The 19,558-nt window shown below is 42.4% G+C and overlaps 1 protein-coding gene across 1 annotated transcript in view; it reads right to left on the minus strand.

Moving 5' to 3' along the window:
• Positions 1 to 5,634: 5,634 nt before the first annotated feature.
• LOC310853536 (adiponectin receptor protein 2-like) overlaps positions 5,635 to 19,558 on the minus strand; it is a 37,324-nt gene continuing 23,400 nt past the window's right edge. Inside the window, 7 exon segments of the mRNA XM_083757917.1 lie at positions 5,635 to 7,804; positions 9,033 to 9,226; positions 9,634 to 9,658; positions 9,660 to 9,822; positions 12,190 to 12,376; positions 14,991 to 15,162; positions 16,454 to 16,579. Of these exon segments, the coding sequence (XP_083614043.1) occupies positions 7,676 to 7,804; positions 9,033 to 9,226; positions 9,634 to 9,658; positions 9,660 to 9,822; positions 12,190 to 12,376; positions 14,991 to 15,162; positions 16,454 to 16,579 (996 nt within the window). The 3' untranslated portion in view covers positions 5,635 to 7,675.

Below are 19,558 nucleotides of genomic sequence, written 5' to 3' on the forward strand. Positions count from 1 at the left end.
CTTCTTTTAAAATGGAGGCACACAGGAGGACACCTCTTCTTTTAAAATGGAGGCACACAGGAGGACACCTCTTCTTTTAAAATGGAGGCACACAGGAGGACACCTCTTCTTTTAAAATGGAGGCACACAGGAGGACACCTCTTCTTTTAAAATGGAGGCACACAGGAGGACACCTCTTCTTTTAAAAGGGAGGCACACAGGAGGACACCTCTTCTTTTAAAATGGAGGCACACAGGAGGACACCTCTTTTAAAATGGAGGCACACAGGAGGACACCTCTTCTTTTAAAATGGAGGCACACAGGAGGACACCTCTTCTTTTAAAATGGAGGCACACAGGAGGACACCTCTTCTTTTAAAATGGAGGCACATAGGAGGACACCTCTTCTTTTAAAAGGGAGGCACACAGGAGGACACCTCTTCTTTTAAAAGGGAGGCACACAGGAGGACACCTCTTCTTTTAAAAGGGAGGCACACAGGAGGACACCTCTTCTTTTAAAATGGAGGCACACAGGAGGACACCTCTTCTTTTAAAATGGAGGCACACAGGAGGACACCTCTTCTTTTAAAATGAACTCTGCGAGGACAAGATGAACTTTAAGTAACAGCAGTGGTACATTTTTTAAATCCTGGATTGATGAATAGATAATGCTCCCCTGGAACACTATACAATACACTATATTAGGCAGAGAGAGAGCCCTAATATGGCCAAGACTGGAACACTATATTTTAAAAAGGTGCTGGATTGTGAGTTTCAGGAAATGAAGTATGCCTATCACGGACTCATACAGATTTGACTGGAGTATTGCCTTCCCAACCAATCCTCGTGGGCTAGGCATAAACTAAAGTCTGGCATATTCCAGTCTGGTATTTTAACCCATTCTGAACGGGCACCCATTTCGGTGTCAGCATCATGTTATGCTTTAGCTATTGAAAAATAGCAGATCTACAAGCTCATATCGCGCCACCGAGTGGCGCGATACGAGCTTGTAGGTCTGCTATTTTTTGAAAAATCGAAGAACGACTGACATTTTTTAGAATCTGATCTCAGGTCAGAATGAGTTAATCAGACCAGTGTGTGTCCAGTGGAAACCTCGTATGAATCTGATCTCAGGTCAGAATGGGTTAACCAATTTCGGCACTGACAATTGTTCTGTATGGCATCAACATGTTTTTAAATGTATTTTTTTACTATGTGACCTCAGGTTAATACGGACGGAGAATTGATGTTTCAGTTTGCACCACCAGGTTCTAGCATTATCCTCCCAGCCAGAGACACTAGCAAAGAGGTCAACCGAACTTTGGAAGAGTGAATTATCTTTCCATATTGGAGAATTTATTTAGCCCGATGAAATGTCAGAACAGAAACCGAGACTGGGCTCATTTTGAAAGATAGATGCACATAAACACTTTGACAACCTTCAGTCACCTCTTAGTTCTAAATAATGGAAAACTCATATATTTAGTCATTATTATTCTCAGAATATCTGAGAATAACTCACCATTATGTGAACGTTGTGTAACTAATTATGTATTTTCAGGTAAGGGGAGGTGCCAATTGATTGAATGTACAACTCTCGTAAAGTATATCATGTTGGATTTTATGTATAGCAATCAAAAGATTGATTGGTTGAATGATTAAGTACCTTTTTTAAAGTCAAAATAGTGAAAAACATGGACAACGTATAGATTATATTCTGACATAACACTGGCTAGTCAAAGTCATTGTTCCTGTTCCATTACTATCAATCATTCAATACTTTTTTACCCCCACTTTTGTATTTTTATGTTCTTTCCTTACTTTTGACCTTTTTGCAAAGCTTTTTGTAAAGTGAATATTGTTGTGAATATGTTTTGCACTGATAGCTTTTAAGAATATCACTGAAATGCACAAATAGTGTGGTCATGGGATGTGAAAGTTTGCTTTTGCAAATTGTAACAGTAATGAACAGTTATTAAGGCTCTTAAGTGTTATACACATGATACCTTATATAGCTAACACAAACGTGTATTTGACTAAATCATAAAGGTAGGGCAACAGACAAGGGACAACTTCAGATATTTCAAGACTATTCCATAATCTTACCATATCAGTTTCTTTTTTCATTACTTAAAATGAGAAGTTTTGAAAAGGTGACCCTACACACAAACATTTAGCAGAAAGGAACTACCTGTAGCATTATATCACAAGTGGAGGAAGCTGGTAAAAGTATGTTGTATTGCCAATACAATATTGACCTTTATGAACATTGCAAATGTCTAGCATTTAAACTCATATTTGCAATGCTCTGGAATACAAGTATCCTTGCATTTGTTTAGGTGAGTTTACCAGGGTGGACTTCTTCCACTCCTGATATCATAAAACTACTCAACTGAAGGTTGGGGTGGGCAGATTTAGTTCCAACATTTATAAAATATATATATTGTTATGAGAATGCCAAATGATAGGTGCAAAATATTATTTGAATATCCAGCATTTGATACCTGCCTTTAATTGAAAATAAAACGACATTAGGCATGGCAGGGAAGCGAATTCAAACAAATTACCTCTTGCCAAATGTAAATGTGAAGTATTGCTGTAGGCTACATTCTCTTATGAACATGTTGAATGTATAGTTGAACTTTAGCATTGTTTAATAGTGAATGACAGCCACTTTTGGAAGCTATTTTTTTTACAGGCGGTTAAATGTGGTTTCTGTAGTGCCAAAGGTTGTGTTCTTGCAGCGTTGAATGTAATTTGGAAGCATTGTCAGAAAGTTGATTAAAAAAACCCCCACATCATTAACATTGTTGTTGTACATTTGTAATTTAAAGGACAAGTTTGGTTTTTTTCAACCAAGGTTAATATTATCAGAGAAAGTAAAAGATGAGTGTATGTTTTAAAATCTATTGTTCATTTGCTGCTTTTTCGTTTGAATGATTCAAGGTATTTTTGACAGGGGGTTGGGGAAAATTCGAACAAGTGGCTAAATACGCCTTTATTTTCAAAAGTTTACAGCGAAATCTTTATTATTTACTAGTCCTACTACTAGATCCCAGGAAATTACATCTGGCCACAAAAGTTCACAGGATCTACTGAATGTGAAGGAGGTGGTGACAAACTGATTGAGTATGGGAGCCCCCTAGTACCTCTGATCTTTCGTGGCCAGATGTAATTTCCTGGGGTCTAGTAGGACTATAGTAAATAAATATCGACATAAAAGTGTGAAAAATAATACATATAGCCATTTATTGGAACGTCCCAGACCCTAGTCTGCAACATGAACAGTCTGCACAAGGAAATTCCAAGATGAACGTTGAGCAAGAGCATTAGAGTTGTACTGTATAGTGAATCTCTTTCAAAGTTAATTCATGTAGACTGTGTAGGACTAACAAAAGATAAATGAAATTATATGCAAAAAAAGCCAGTGTTCTAATGTGGGTTTTCATTTGACCCAAATGTACCAAGATACCCATGTACCTGTCTAAATACTTCCTTAATGTAAACGAAGTCCACACCCACAACACCAGAGGGAGTGCAACAACCCATGTACAACCCAGATTCGGCACAAACAAGGGACTAAATTATTTTCGCTCCTATGCCACCAAAATGTGGAACGGCCTACCAACAGTCATTAAGACATGTGAATCCCTTGACTCCTTCAAAACCGCTCTCAAAGGCCACCTACGGATGGCTGCAATTCAAAACTGGCCTCTGTAAAAACTGAAACCCCCCCACCCCCCATTTCCCCTCACTGTATAATGTATCTTTTCCCTTTTTTGCTTCCCATATGATGAATTCCTGTTCTGTTCTTTAGCTACATAGAAATGTCTATTTGTATGTCTCTAAATGTCTGTATGTCTCTAAATGTTTTGATGAATTGAACAATGTGGACCCTGTTGTAAACAAGTGTAATGCTTAATTGGGTCGTCCACTCACAGTTAACAGTCTTTGTATTGAGTTTGTGCTTAAAATGTACTGTAAATTCTACAAACTGTTAATAAATATTTCAATCAATCAATACCAGTTCTGCGGCGGTTGAACTTGCGAGGACGGCCCTCGCCTTCAATTTCGCCTTCAATGAACATCAATGTTACCATGCTCACTGCTCAGTCAGTCCTCACATCAATGTTACCATGCTCACTGCTCAGTCAGTCCTCACATTAATGTTACCATGCTCACTGCTCAGTCAGTCCTCACATTAATGTTACCATGCTCACTGCTCAGTCAGTCCTCACATTAATGTTACCATGTTGCTCACTGCTCAGTCAGTCCTCACATTAATGTTACCATGCTCACTGCTCAGTCAGTCCTCACATTAATGTTACCATGCTCACTGCTCAGTCAGTCCTCACATTAATGTCACCATGCTCACTGCTCAGTCAGTCCTCACATTAATGTCACCATGCTCACTGCTCAGTCAGTCCTCACATCAATGTTACCATGCTCACTGCTCAAGTCAGTCCTCACATCAATGTTACCATGCTCACTGCTCAGTCAGTCTGAGTCCTCACATTAATGTTACCATGCTCACTGCTCAGTCAGTCCTCACATTAATGTTACCATGCTCACTGCTCAGTCAGTCTGAGTCCTCACATTAATGTTACCATGCTCACTGCTCAGTCAGTCCTCACATTAATGTTACCATGCTCACTGCTCAGTCAGTCTGAGTCCTCACATTAATGTTACCATGCTCACTGCTCAGTCAGTCCTCACATTAATGTCACCATGCTCACTGCTCAGTCAGTCCTCACATTAATGTTACCATGCTCACTGCTCAGTCAGTCCTCACATTAATGTTACCATGCTCACTGCTCAGTCAGTCCTCACATCAATGTTACCATGCTCACTGCTCAGTCAGTCCTCACATTAATGTCACCATGCTCACTGCTCAGTCAGTCCTCACATCAATGTTACCATGCTCACTGCTCAGTCAGTCCTCACATCAATGTTACCATGCTCACTGCTCAGTCAGTCCTCACATCAATGTTACCATGCTCACTGCTCAGTCAGTCCTCACATTAATGTTACCATGCTCACTGCTCAGTCAGTCCTCACATTAATGTTACCATGCTCACTGCTCAGTCAGTCCTCACATTACTGTTACCACGCTCACTGCTCAGTCAGTCCTCACATCAATGTTACCATGCTCACTGCTCAGTCAGTCCTCACATTACTGTTACCATGCTCACTGCTCAGTCAGTCCTCACATTAATGTTACCATGCTCACTGCTCAGTCAGTCCTCACATTAATGTCACCATGCTCACTGCTCAGTCAGTCCTCACATTGTTACCATGCTCACTGCTCAGTCAGTCCTCACATTAATGTCACCATGCTCACTGCTCAGTCAGTCCTCACATTGTTACCATGCTCACTGCTCACTGCTCAGTCAGTCCTCACATCACTGTTACCATGCTCACTGCTCAGTCAGTCCTCACATCAATGTTACCATGCTCACTGCTCAGTCAGTCCTCACATTAATGTTACCATGCTCACTGCTCAGTCAGTCCTCACATTAATGTTACCATGCTCACTGCTCAGTCAGTCCTCACATTAATGTTACCATGCTCACTGCTCAGTCAGTCCTCACATTAATGTTACCATGCTCACTGCTCAGTCAGTCCTCACATTACTCAACACCACCCACCACACAGATTCAAAAAACCTTTTTTTATTTAGAACAATACAGCAGGTATACATATACGTGTATGTATATATAAAGGTCTTTTGCAATCAAAACACTCTGCTCAGAATGGGGCATGTGTGCTTCAACATCAAACTGTATCACTCCCCGAGAAATAAATTAATCCAAACTAAAGAAAAACTAGAAGAAAGAAAGAAAAAGCACAGGTGAAAAAAAAAGTGTTTCAAGTCGGGAAAACATCCATCAGCCTCTATTGAACACCAAATGCATGTTTATTACAAAATGGGTGAGTGATTTTTGAACACAACTCTGTCAGTGTTACAGAGCTGAAAGAGTTAACTCTTACAGCTCCACCCGTGGATGACCCCGTGAAGGTGTGCCTGTAGGTTAAACCAAACGCTCCTTCTGAAGCATTTAATAGTCGTAAGAGAGAGTCAGCAGTCCCTGGAGAGGACTACAGGGCCGTCCACCAACTATGAATGTATGGTTTCATTCTTCCTCTAGTAGACGGCACAGTCCACACCACAACTCATTATAATGGTCGACAGTGAACAATACGGTTATAGTGCTTGGTGTTTTTAGAACTACAACTAACGTTATCCACTCTGTTATATTAGTTGTGGTGTGCACTCACTCAACCATCCACTTGAGTTAGAACGATTTATTTCATTAAACAATATATTCATAGTGCTTGGTGTGGACGGCCCATTTCTGGAAAAACCAGAAAGACAAGATGAAAAAGAGAGAGAGACGGAGATGGGAAGAAATAAACCAAATCGAAATTAAAGCTTGAGAACCCCCCATGGCGTCAGAAGAACAGCATCAAACGATAAAATTACAACCTGGAACAATAAATGAAACACAAAATTTAAAATAATAATAATAAGGATGTTTTCGTAGAGAGTATTGTTGTTCTATGTTCATCAGAGAGACTACACTATCTTGTCACAACACGGGAGAGTTTAACCCATTCTGACCGGGCACCCATTTTGGTGTCAGCATCATGTTATGCTTTAGCTATTGAAAAATAGCAGATCTACAAGCTCATATCGCGCCACCGAGTGGCGCGATACGAGCTTGTAGGTCTGCTATTTTTGAAAAATCAAAGACACTTTTAGAATCTGATCTCAGGTCAGAATGGGTTAATAATGAAACTGTCAGGATGTAATAGACATTTTTAGAATCTGATCTCAGGTCAGACCCAAACGTAGGTCTTGGGAGATGAACGCCAGCTGCTGCTGTAACGTAATCGTTGTGCATATGGTTTGCGTGTTCTATTCAGTGTCGTTTACTTATGAGTGGACGTTATGTTAGAGGCACAAACTAAAGCCCCACACCCCCCGCCCAAAAAGAAATGCTGAGATGCATTGAAAAGGAACAGTCACTTCACTGGATTATGTCGTTTTTTTTGCACTTCACTTCTCAGTGTTGCAATTCTCGCACTCTGTCCATCTCTCTGTCTACACCTATCTACGCCTATCTAAAGGACATAACGCATTAAGGCTGACCTGTTGTGAGCTTGTGTACATTCGGCTATGTGACACACGGCCGTATGACAAAGTACAAATCGGGGCTTAATTCTCTCCGTCTCACCTCTTTTGGTTTAGATATGAACATACTGCATTGCCATACTCTCTTTCAGGATCTATCTTTATTTACTCATCACCTTTATTCTTTTGGTATTTTTTTTTTTTTTGGTTTTAATGTATTTTTATTTTAAATTACAAATCTAGAAGACCCAAAAGGTTACAAATCTTATTTACATGGAAAATGTTTTTCTTTATTTTTTTTTTGCTTTTTTGCTTTAAAAGACCCCCCCCTGTTCTTCAATTAGATTTTCTCATTAAAGCAGAAAATGTTTTTAATTGAACCTCAAAAAAGCAAAGAAACATTTATCAACGTGATATTTCAACTTCTGTATTTTGTCGGGAGTGTTACGCATCCGTTGGTTTACTGTGTGTTTGGGTATCTGTGTCTGTCTGTTCATGTCTGTTCACGTCTGTGTGTTAGAGCGTGCCGTCGTCAGTACAGCCTCCTCCAGCCGTCTGTGTGTTAGAGCGTGCCGTCGTCAGTACAGCCTCCTCCAGCCGTGTAACGGAACTCCTGGAGGTTCGACACCCCGTGGAAATGGACGAATGCTCCAGCAACGACCAGAATGTGGAACAGCTGGTGAGAATGGAACTAGAGAGAGAGAGAGAGAGAGAGAGAGAGAAAAAAGCATAACTTTCAAACATTGTGAGTTGAAAATAATTATGTTAGATAACGTTATATCAACATGGTAGTTATTCCAAAGGGTTGATTAGCAGGTCTTCTTTCTCCTCTGTCCAAAGCTCTGCCATTGTTTGGCTGTTTTTAACCCATTCTGAACGGGCACCCATTTTGGTGTCAGCATCATGTTATGCTTTAGCTATTTAAAAATAGCAGATCTACAAGCTCATATCGCGCCACCGAGTGGCGCGATACGAGCTTGTAGGTCTGCTATTTTTTTTTTATCGAAGAGCGACTGACATTTTTTAAATCTGATCTCAGGTCAGAATGGGTTCATCAGACCAGTGTGTGTCTGGCGGAAACCTTGTATGAATCTGATCTCAGGTCAGAATGGGTTAAATCGAGTGTCCTGGAGAGAGCTGTGCATGCATGAGTGGTGAAACGTTTCATAGCTTCTGCAGCGTTCTGCTGCCGAGTGAACATATCACTTGCAACGCAATAAGACGGCATGTGTGCCGACCTAGCCGTGGAGTAATTCAGACCAGCCCGCTACAATGGTCTCTGCAACTGCTGCGTTGCATTGCCTGGACTGGCCTTGGACAAGAGTCGTCTCTGCCTTTGTCTCGCCAAAAATAGCATATCTACGAGCTTTGTAGATCTGCTATTTCTGGTTAACGAAGCTGGGGGGGTTGAGTGGTTAACCATGCCCATGAAACTGATCTCACACCAGCTGCTATTTCTATACCTGCTTTTTTAATATACCGTGTCATAATATGAATCATGAAACATAAGTTTTCATGCCACCTTATAGATATTTGGACTTTGTATGTTGATTTAACACTACCTTTCCTGTTATTTTTCTGTTCCCATTTAAACCCCCCTTTCTCCCCAATCTAGTCGTAAAAATGCCAACTCATTCACTCACCCCCCACACACATTCTGTGTTGTCACTGCTGTTGTATCCTACTGGCTCACCTGCCAATGAGGAGCCCCCACCGGGAGGAGGTAGCACCTCCGTCCTACTCCTCCCACCCGACACTCCCTGCCGGCCCAGTGTGATATTCGTCACGTGTCGTGGCAAATATCACCCTCCCCGCCTAGCTTCCTGAACACGGGCCAATTGTATCGGCTTCGCAATGGTGGGCAGATACTTTACCGCCACCAGAGTGTGTGTGTGTGTGTGTGTGTGTGCGCTACTTACCCATATATCACACTTTCCAGGGAAAAACCTCTCAGGGATTCTCGCAGCATAAAGACACGCCCCCGAGATGTAGAGTGTGGCCATTAGTATCAACCAACCTATCTGGCCAATCGCAGCGGCTTTTATTAAACCCTCGCTGAAGACGAAATGCAGGGTTGGAACAACGCCACTGAGACCCAGGCCAACGAATACACCTACAGACAGAGAAAGAAGCAGCTGTTAAGTTAATCACTATTCTATTCAAACACTAACCTGCTGGACTGAAATCAAAATATATTTCATACCAACTAATATTGCTATCTCCGCCAGGCCAGGAGGTGGAGATTATGCATTCACCAAATTAGGTAGAGGGGCAAATTTCGTACAAAACAAATGCCATAAAATGCATAAAGTTGCACTAGTCAACCCAGCCCGCCGGAGACACATGTGCTCTGTATTGTACCTGCTAACCAAATGCTTATATGTAACCGACTACACTTGACAACTGAAGGATGTACTGTTATGTCTGAATATGATGTTTATTTTTCTGTGACATGATGACATTCATACTTGCTCCTGGGCTTCCAATTAAAAAAAAGATTTAGAAAAGAAAGTATTGTACCTGCTCTGACTCCTCTGTACTGCGGGGGTGGCGAAGAAGTCGCACTGCGAGACGACGATGGCAGACAGTCCCAGAACGCACACCACCATGAGGTAGGTGAAACACTGCTGGGGGGAGCAGTAGAAGGAGTAGTAGAGCCACGGGACAAACGAGCCCATGATGAGGATCGCTATGCCGCTGTAGTCCAACCTGCACACACACACACACACACACACACACACACACACACACACACACACACACACACACACACACACACACACACACACACACACACACACACACACACACACACACACACACACACACAGGTTTAGAATTATTGCTGCACACAGCGATTAAAAGGGGTGCGAGTGATATTTTTGAGTTACTAAGCAAGTGTTAAAATATCTCTCTATAGAGCGTCGCAGTCAGAATGACGAGGGCCCAGGAAATAATTCCCCATTCAGTTTCCCCATAGACATTGCAAAAAGTATTTATTTAAAGACGTTTACGCCCCGGACAAAGCCAACTCTTGTTGTGACAAAACATGACAATAAACAATTATTTCCTGGGCCCTCGTCGGGGGGGGGGGGGGGGGGGGGGGGACTGCGATGCTCTATTCTGATAGCAGTCATTGCATTAGTGTTTTGTTCAAGGGTCTCTCCAGCTCTTAACCCATTCTGACCTGAGATCAGATTCATACGAGGTTTTCCACCGGACACACACTGGTCCTGATGAACCCATTCTGACCTGAGATCAGATTCATACGAGGTTTCCCGCCGGACACACACTGGTCTGATGAACCCATTCTGACCTGAGATCAGATTCTAAAAAAATGTCAGTCGTTCTTTGATTTTTCAAAAATAGCAGACCTACAAGCTCGTATCGCGCCACTCGGTGGCGTGATACGAGCTTGTAGATCTGCTATTTTTAAATAGCTAAAGCATAACATGATGCCAACACCAAAACGGGTTCCCGTTCAGAATGGGTTAAAATACATTTTCAGGTCAGCATACCAATTCATCCAATATCAGGATAGATACATAACTCATACAGGATATGAAAAATCACACCCATGTGAAGTGAGAGGTGCAACTCCCGTGTGGGGGTCCCCAGGGGGTCCCCGGAACTTCCAGACCCACAGGCACATGGCCAGGGTGCCAGCCCGCGCGTCCGAAAAGGTCGAGAAATGACAGTTATACCGTGTGGAGGTCTCCGGAAAACACCCAGACCCCCAGGAACGCGCCCAGGGGCCGCCCCGGTTTCCGGCGAGGGTCCGAAATGGTTGACAAATGACAGTTACTGTGTGGGGGTCCCCAGGGGGTCCCTCTACTGTACTGTCACGTACTGTAACACCCCAAAACATCATATATATATACAGTAAATATGTGTGTGTTTGTGTTAGGCAGCGCAAGAGTGACACCAAACCAAACGCTATTTTCGTGCTCGGACACAGGGACACACATAGCTCGCTGTCTATAGGAGTGATTGTACCACTCAAAAAGTGAAATTAGTGATGGTAGAAAATTGAAAATGCATTGTTGCAACATTTAAGCTCTGTGGGGTTCTCTCTCTCTCTCCACTACTAAAAAAAAGTTACTCGTTACTAGCTTTTTTGAACCCATTCTGAACGGGCACCCATTTTGGTGTCGGCATCATGTTATGCTTTAGCTATTTAAAAATAGCAGATCTACAAGCTCATATCGTGCCACCGAGTGGCGCGATACGAGCTTGTAGGTCTGCTATTTTTGAAAAAAATCGAAGAACGACTGACATTTTTTTAAATCTGATCTCAGGTCAGAATGGGTTAATCAGACCAGTGTGTGTCCAGTGGAAACCTCGTATGAATCTGATCTCAGGTCAGAATGGGTTAAAGATATATTTTTGGTCTTTTTCTGCCTTTATTAGATAGTGTACAACTATGGTGACAGGAAATGGGGAGGGAAGACAGACACGCTGCAAAGGTCGTCGGGATCTTGAAAGTATGACTGATTTAGAAGGCATTTGGAGAATCTCCCTCAGGTACTTAGAATCACAACAAACCTATGAGAGTAACCTAAACCAGTGGTTCCCAAACCCTTTCACGTCAAGGACCCCCAAAATGATACTCATTAGCCTGTGGACCCCCAATTGAATAGATATGCCAAGGACCCCCATAAGAGAAGATTCTTACGGCTCAAGCAGTGATTTTCAACCATTTTCATTTCAAGGGCCGCCAGTTTGACATGCATTAGTCTATACGGAGCCCCATTTAATGGCATTTATCTCTGGGACTCCAATTTATATTGTAAATAATATTTAGCTGGGGACCCCCTGGAACTCCCTCAAGGACCCCACTTTGGGAGAACCACTGACCTAAACATATCAACGTAGATTTGCCATACGGATATTCGGAAGCCTGGGCCATGTACACAAACTGACCATGACTGGCATGACAAAGAAGAGCAAAGCCTTTTTCATTAAAAAGATTATTATCCCACGATTTTGCAAATAAAGAACTTAAGTGTGTGTGTGTGTGTGTGTGTGTGTGTGTGTGTGTGTGTGTGTGTGTGTGCGTGTGTGTGTGTGTCTTACTTTGAGAAGACCCGGGACACCTTCTCAGAGTGGCAGTAGACGGTGTGGAACAGCCAGGAGAAGGACAGACAGAGCAGACAGGACAGGAAGAACGTCCCGATCACAACCTTCTCCTGCAGCGGGGCCACGAACCACATGTTGGGCCTCAGCATGTACATGAGGCCCAGACACAGGAAGAACACACAGCCTGGAGAGAGAGAGAGAGAGAGAGAGAGACATTAAGACCTGAAGCAGATTCTACAAATGTCTTCTAACCCTCTAACACCCGCATTAATTTCTACTTGCAAAAAATAGATTTCAACCTTACTACTACTTTGTACTACTAGGACTGACACTAAAACATATGTTAAAAAAAATAAATAAATAAAGTTTGATGGAAAATTTATAATAATTATATAATAATATAATAAATTAATAATTTACATTTGGGGGATATCTTTCACAATAATGAATAAAACATGTTCTAGACATTCTAATGATCACAAAAAAACATATATTACAATTATTGTACCTACTTTTATTAGGGTAAAGGTCAAAAGTCTTAGGTTAAAAAAATGTTCAAAATTGCACAGAGTCCAGACATTTTTAATTTGTGTGAATTTCAGCCTCTGTGGGGGGTATTTATATGCAAATATCATAACCAATGGCATTGAAATGGCATTGCAATGAACATCACTGATGACGTTTAGGTGAAAAAAGAACAGAAAAAAAAAATAATAATTTAGTAATTAAATAAAATAAAATTGTTGCTAAAAAGCAACGCTGGGTCTTAGAGGGCTAAAGCAGTTTTCTGAAAAAAACACACTGAAACTTTTTCATGTTGAGGACCCTCAAAATGAAATGTATTTGGCCATGGGGACCCTCCCATATCAACCCCCAGAAGCAGAGATGTGAGTTATATTTTTTTCAAAAATAGCAGATCTACCAAAGTCTTAGCACGGCACAAAGAGACGTGCTATGAGCTTGTATATCTGCTATTTTCTAATATCCCAATGTATACAGTATTGATTAAAGTGGTTCAACTCTAAAATGGCATTTCCTGCTTAATGGGTTAACCACTTGAACCCTAGTGCAAAAATATCAGATCTACAAGCTCATAACACATAATTTGCGTTGCAGCTATTTTCAGATAGAATAGGGATCTGATGGATAAAGAAAATGTACATGGTCAATGACAGGCCCCTACCCTGGGGGACCCGGGCAATGACATAGGGTCTACTTTAACCCATTCTGACCTGAGATCAGATTCGTGGAAAGGTTTCCACTGGACACACACTGGTCTGATGAACCCATTCTGACCTGAGATCAGATTCTAAAAATGTCAGTCGTTCTTCGATTTTTCAAAAAATAGCAGACCTACAAGCTCGTATCGCGCCACTCGGTGGCGCGATATGAGCTTGTAGATCTGCTATTTTTCAATAGCTAAAGCATAACATGATGCTGACACCAAAATGGGTTCCCGTTCAGAATGTGTTAAGTGGTTATAGGACAACTTCACAACCCATCTTCATATATTTGGTCCTCACTAATTAACTAGCAAACTAACTAGTTCATGGTAAATAGCACAATTTCTTTCTACTCAGTCCGTCTCATAGGAGGGCTGTGGGCAATTCAGAAACCCCTCTTCCAGTGACATCAAAACCGCTCTCAAAGGGCACCTACGGATGGCTGCAATTCGAAACTGGCCTCTGTAAAATCTGAATCCCCCCCACCCCCCCCACCCCATTTTCCCTCACTGTATATTGTATCTTTTCCCTTTTTTGCTTCCCATATGATGAATTTAGCTACATAGAAATGTCTATTTGTATGTCTCTAAATGTTTGTATGTCTTTAAATGTTTTGATGAATTGAACAATGTGGACCCTGTTGTAAACAAGTGTAATGCTTAATTGGGTCGTCCACTCACAGTTGACAGTCTTTGTATTGAGTTTGTGCTTAAAATGTACTGTAAATTCTACAAACTGTTAATAAATATTTCAATCAATCAATCAATCATCATTGTTAGGCAGATTTAAAAGAACGATGGCTTCCATTATATAAGTGGATTGTCCCCAGTGATGATGTCATTGGAACACAGGTTTCTGAACTGCCCACACACAGCACCCATATGAGACAGAGACTGAGTAGTAAAAAGATGGTGCCATTTTATCATGAACATTAGTGAGGACCAAATACTGTATATGAAGATGGGTTGAAAAGTGGTGAAGTCATCCAAGTAGGCTGCAATACTTCTCTCCCACCACTAGATGGGGATGGAGCGGAACAAATAACACTAAATCAATATTTCTATTATGCAACTATGCACACTGACTGACAGAGGGATTGATAGGGAGGACGACAGAGATAAAGAGGCAGGTGTGTGTGTGTGCAGTGGCGTGCACAGATAGACACTAGGGGGTGCTAGAGCCCTTTTGGCAATTTTACTCTTAAAAAAAATATATATATATATTTTTTCTTTCTTAATTTGTAGTGTGTGGACCATGCGGTGACATTGATCAAATCTTGATAAAAAACCGCTTCTACTATATTATTTAGGCCCCCACAATCTAAAGCTATGTGTTTCTATGTCAGTGGTTCTTCGATTAAAGAAAAATAGCAGACCTACAAGCTCATAGCGCGCCACTCGGTGGCGCGCTATGAGCTTGTAGATCTGCTATTTTTCGATAGCTATAAAGCACCAAAATGGGTTCCCGCCCCAAAATGCGCTGCACAAGGTGCCTTTTTTTTTCCACTTGAGCAACTGCCCCTCTAAATGTCTGTGTGTGTGTGTGTGTGTGTGTGTGTGTGTGTGTGTGTGTTACCCAGTAAGTGTGTCCATATATTCCCCGTCTCTGTGTGGATTCTAAAGATACTTTTGAAGCAGGCTCTGAACGACGGCATGGGAGGCCTGTGACCGTGCAGCAGGTAGTCGTTGTCTTTCAGCCAATCGGGGAGCACGTCGAAGGGGAGGACGCGCCACCGGCCCTCCCACATCTGGGGGGGGGGGGGTGATGGGTTGAGGAGGCACAACAAAAAGGAAACATGTTAGAACGCGAAATGCAAACTGTCTGGGGCACAGCAACAAAAAAAACAACCTGTATATTTAACGATTTAAGGTGCAGTAAGGGACATTTTGTTGAGCATCAAATAGGGGTCTCCCCGTCTCTCCAGCGCTTTAACCCATTCTGACCTGAGATCAGATTCTATAAACGTCGAATTTTCAAAAATAGCAGACCTACAAGCTCGTATCGCGCCACTCGGTGGCGCGATACGAGCTTGTAGATCTGCTATTTTTAAATAGCTAAAGCACGACATGATGCCAACACCAAAATGGGTTCCCGTTCAGAATGGGTTAACCCATTTATGTAGGCCTGACGTCGAAAAAGAAAAAAAAAGTATTCTGAAATATATGTTCAAAGATTTGTGCCGCATTTTCACGATAAAAAAAAAAAAAAACGACCTACAAGCTCGTAGCGGGCCACTCGGTGGGCGCGCTATGAGCTTGTAGATCTGCTATTTTTCCAATAGCTAGAGTACAACATAACGCTTAGTTAAAACACCAAAAGGGGTTCCTGAATGCCCAGAATGGGTTAACGAACAGAATATAATTTTTCAGGTCAGTACCAATTTCATCAGGAGAGAGAGACCTCATACAGGATTAGAGGATCAAGTGGAATTTGAAGTGATGAAAAGGAAATCAGCAGATAAAATTAGAACTGGAACTCTATACACTTTCAAGCTGATAAATGGATACTCTATCTATGCTGATTGGCAACCCACTTTAACATTCATTTTCTCTTTATTAAAGCGCTGGAGACAGGGAGACACACACTTAAGTACTTACCAGTGAATCTGGAATACGTGCTGGAGACTGTGTTATGATGTTAATATGAACTGGAGTATAGGCTATTTATTTATTGAATGATTGAATACTTTATCAACAGGCTTTGGGCCAAACCCCTACGAGGACCTAGGCTTGTTTCCATTGTGGTCCTGTATAAATCGGAATTTGTCAGAATCGGTATCGGCAGATATGAACCAGCAAATAATCGGAGCTTGGAAATAAGGTCAGAAGTCAGAATTTCACAATCGTGTACCGCTAACTGGAGACTATTATATCCATATACAGTAAATTGGAATACAGTTTGGGACTGTATAGTACTGTGGGAGACTTACGATATCAACATGAACTGATGTATTGTGGAGACTGTTACAGTGAGTGTGTGTGTGTGTGTGTGTGTGTGTGTGTGTGTGTGTGTGTGTGTGTGTGTGTGTGTGTGTGTACCTTGTGTACAAACTCCTCCATTCTCTCCATGAAGCCTTCATCATTGTTGCTCTTCTCCTCCTCCTTCTCTTCCCCCTCTCTTCCGTTCTCTCCATCTCTTCTCTGTTTGTCCTCCTCGGAGACTCTCTGACAGAAGGAAACAGGACAGAATATATATATATAAAAATGTTGTTTACTGTATGTAAGTGAGAATACAATGTTGCATAGTTTGTCACATGACAAATAGCTCACAACACGTGTTGTGAGCTTGTTGGTGTATTTTTCTTATTTTCAATAACTTGTGTTATTGTCTTGTACTACATATATTTTTTATCCCACGATTTTGTATATATGGGACCTAGTCCCCATATTTGGGGGACAAGGGGAGAGCAACGGACTTGAACTCATGCTTCCTTCATGCCTGAGTGTCCAAGTTGCTCCTTTACACCTGACAGGGGGGAGTTTCCCTACCGTCCAACCTGCTTGGAAGGAACACGTTATTCCAACCAGTTCCTTTCCCCTCCATCAGGCGCCCCGGCTGGCCAGGGGGAGGCAGTTTAGTGACCAGGATTACTGCACGTTTTTTGTGAGGGTACCTACCCTATAGGGGACACGGGGAGAACATGCAAACTCCACACAGAAAGGCCCTTTCGCCAACCCCCGCCTTCGGGTATGGGCACTGATGACGCGGAGGAGGAAACACGCCGTCAGCACCCACAGCGTCCCGAGCGGGAATCGAACCCAGGACCTTCTAGCTGTGAGGCGACAGCACTACCAACTGTGCCACCGTGCCCCCATTGTCTTGTACTTGTGGTGTTGTTCTGTGTCGTGTTAAGTGTATTGTACAGTTTTATAGTGTATTGTGTTGTATTGTTTTGTGTTATTGTGTTGTATCGAGTCTTTGTGTCGTGTTGTTTGGAGTGAAGCAGATCATTTTGAAACCAGTTTTAAATGTGGACATAACAGAAGGGAGTAGGGACGGTCCGACAGGATCTAGGAAACGGCCAATGGGGTGAGAACAAGCCAGAGGCCATTGGCCAAAAAGACGAAAGCCTGATGCTATGATCTCTCTAGGTCGTCCTCAAGACGAGCCCTCCATCGTTGCTTCCAGTCATCCCGGCTCCCCATACATCTAGCCAGTTCCTTGGTACTTTGCATTCCTGCATCGGTTTGCTGGCTGGCAGTTATTGATGCCTTTGGCAGTGAGTGTCCTGCTAGTCTAATTCTCCTGGCTGCTATTTTGAAGAGAGAGCTGAACCTTGTACACAGTAACCCCTCACTTCCACTCATAGGTCTCATGGGACGCTAAGAATTTAGTTTAAGAAACAAGGGCGTAAAAATAAGACGGCATGTTCTGGACACACACACACACGTGTGGATCCCAGTTTGTCTATGAACTCTGGTTGCCAACTGCACTCCGTTGGGGGTGGGGGGGGGGGGGGGATGCCTTGTTTTGAGACAACGGCTGTTCCACACAGTCTACTGTCACTCTGAGAAAGCGTCCCCTGAGGCAGATTCTACAAATGCCTTCTAAAATCAGTTATACTTTCAAAACTTGCAAAGTCATGTGTCGACATACTGTACAAGATGGGCTGTCTAGAATCAGCATAGCCTCGGTACCCAGGCTTTTATTTTCATTAGCAATTCATCTCAAAAATGGAAGCCTGGGGGGAACGAGACACATTTCCTGTTCTACGAGTGGGAGTGAACTACAGTGCAGAGAGGAGTCGCTCGGAATATGGTGACGTCAGTTTTCTCCACTGTTTTCTACCAGGGAGGGGAAGGGGGAGCAGTGCTTGCTCCCTGCGCGCTGCTACCCGCCCCTCAATACAATACAAGAAAGCACGCTGGCTGGGCCAGGCTAGAATCAGCATGACAAGAGTCAATGATCATGTTCTTCTACAAGCTACAAACCCTTAAGGCATTTTGGTTGCCGAAACTCTGATCCTAATAAAAAACAATGTTTTGCCTCGTGACTACGAGCTGTGGGACCTCTCCGCTCCTACCTCTGTTTGTTCTTCTACTAGCTATACACAGCGTTGTCGGCTATATGAAGGAGATCTGATCCGATAGTGTCTGAACGTGTCGCTGCATAATGGCAGTGGCATGTACAAATAAAGGATTGTCAATGTTTGTCTTAACCCATTCTGACCTGAGATCAGATTCTAAAAATGTCAGTCCTTCGATTATTCAAAAATAGCAGACCTACAAGCTCGTATCGCGCCACCGAGTGGCGCGATATGAGCTTGTAGATCTGCTATTTATGCTAAAGCATAACATGATGCTGACACCAAAATGGGTGCCCGTTCAGAATGGGTTAAGTGTTTCCGTGCCGGGAATGGATTACTCCAGGTTAATGTCGCTGCCGTATCGGACATACCCGCCTTTTGTTTTATGTGTTTAATCCGCCGTAATGTAATGAATCAAAAGAAAATCCGTCTTCGTCGCGGAGTATGAGACTGGATGCCTTCGCTGTGATGACGAAACCGGAAATCGTCACATGCTGTGGGCTGCTAGGGCTTCTGGGAAATTGAGGCCAATGGAAATGCATTGGGTGCAACGCCTCATTGAAACCAATCTTGTGTGCGTCTTCCGGGTGCACCAAGATGGTGGATGCTACACACAGATCATAACAAACCACGGGAGCTTTTTTTGATGGATTTTCGCGGATTAAAAGCCCAAATAATTCAGCGTATGCTCTAAAGGTAATACAACAATCTCGGCAGTGAAGGGGGGTTGATTAAAATGCGGGTTAATCGTAAAAAACAGTCAAACTGTTAATAGGACTGCTACTTTTCTTTCTTTTCTCAAATCTTTTTATGCAGGTTTTTGTAACAGTAGCCCAGGGGCAAGTATTAAACAGACATATAAAATATAAAAATAAAACTCAATCCCCTATCCCACCCTCCCCCCCACCCACAATCCCAAGGATAGTCGGAAAAACTTTTACTGGAACAATTAAATTACTGTGGCAATTTTAACAGCTTCATGTGCCAAACTTTAGACACAGTTAAAACTGTGTCTAAACCTTTCATTTTTATCATTTTGTTTACTAGGTTTACTAGTAATTAAATCTGTCTCACTCACTACATAGTACATACTGTACTGCATACTGTATACTGTACA

The sequence above is a fragment of the Protomyctophum parallelum genome (assembly GCF_964188405.1).
Source record: "Protomyctophum parallelum genome assembly, chromosome: 22".
NCBI lineage: Eukaryota > Metazoa > Chordata > Actinopteri > Myctophiformes > Myctophidae > Protomyctophum > Protomyctophum parallelum.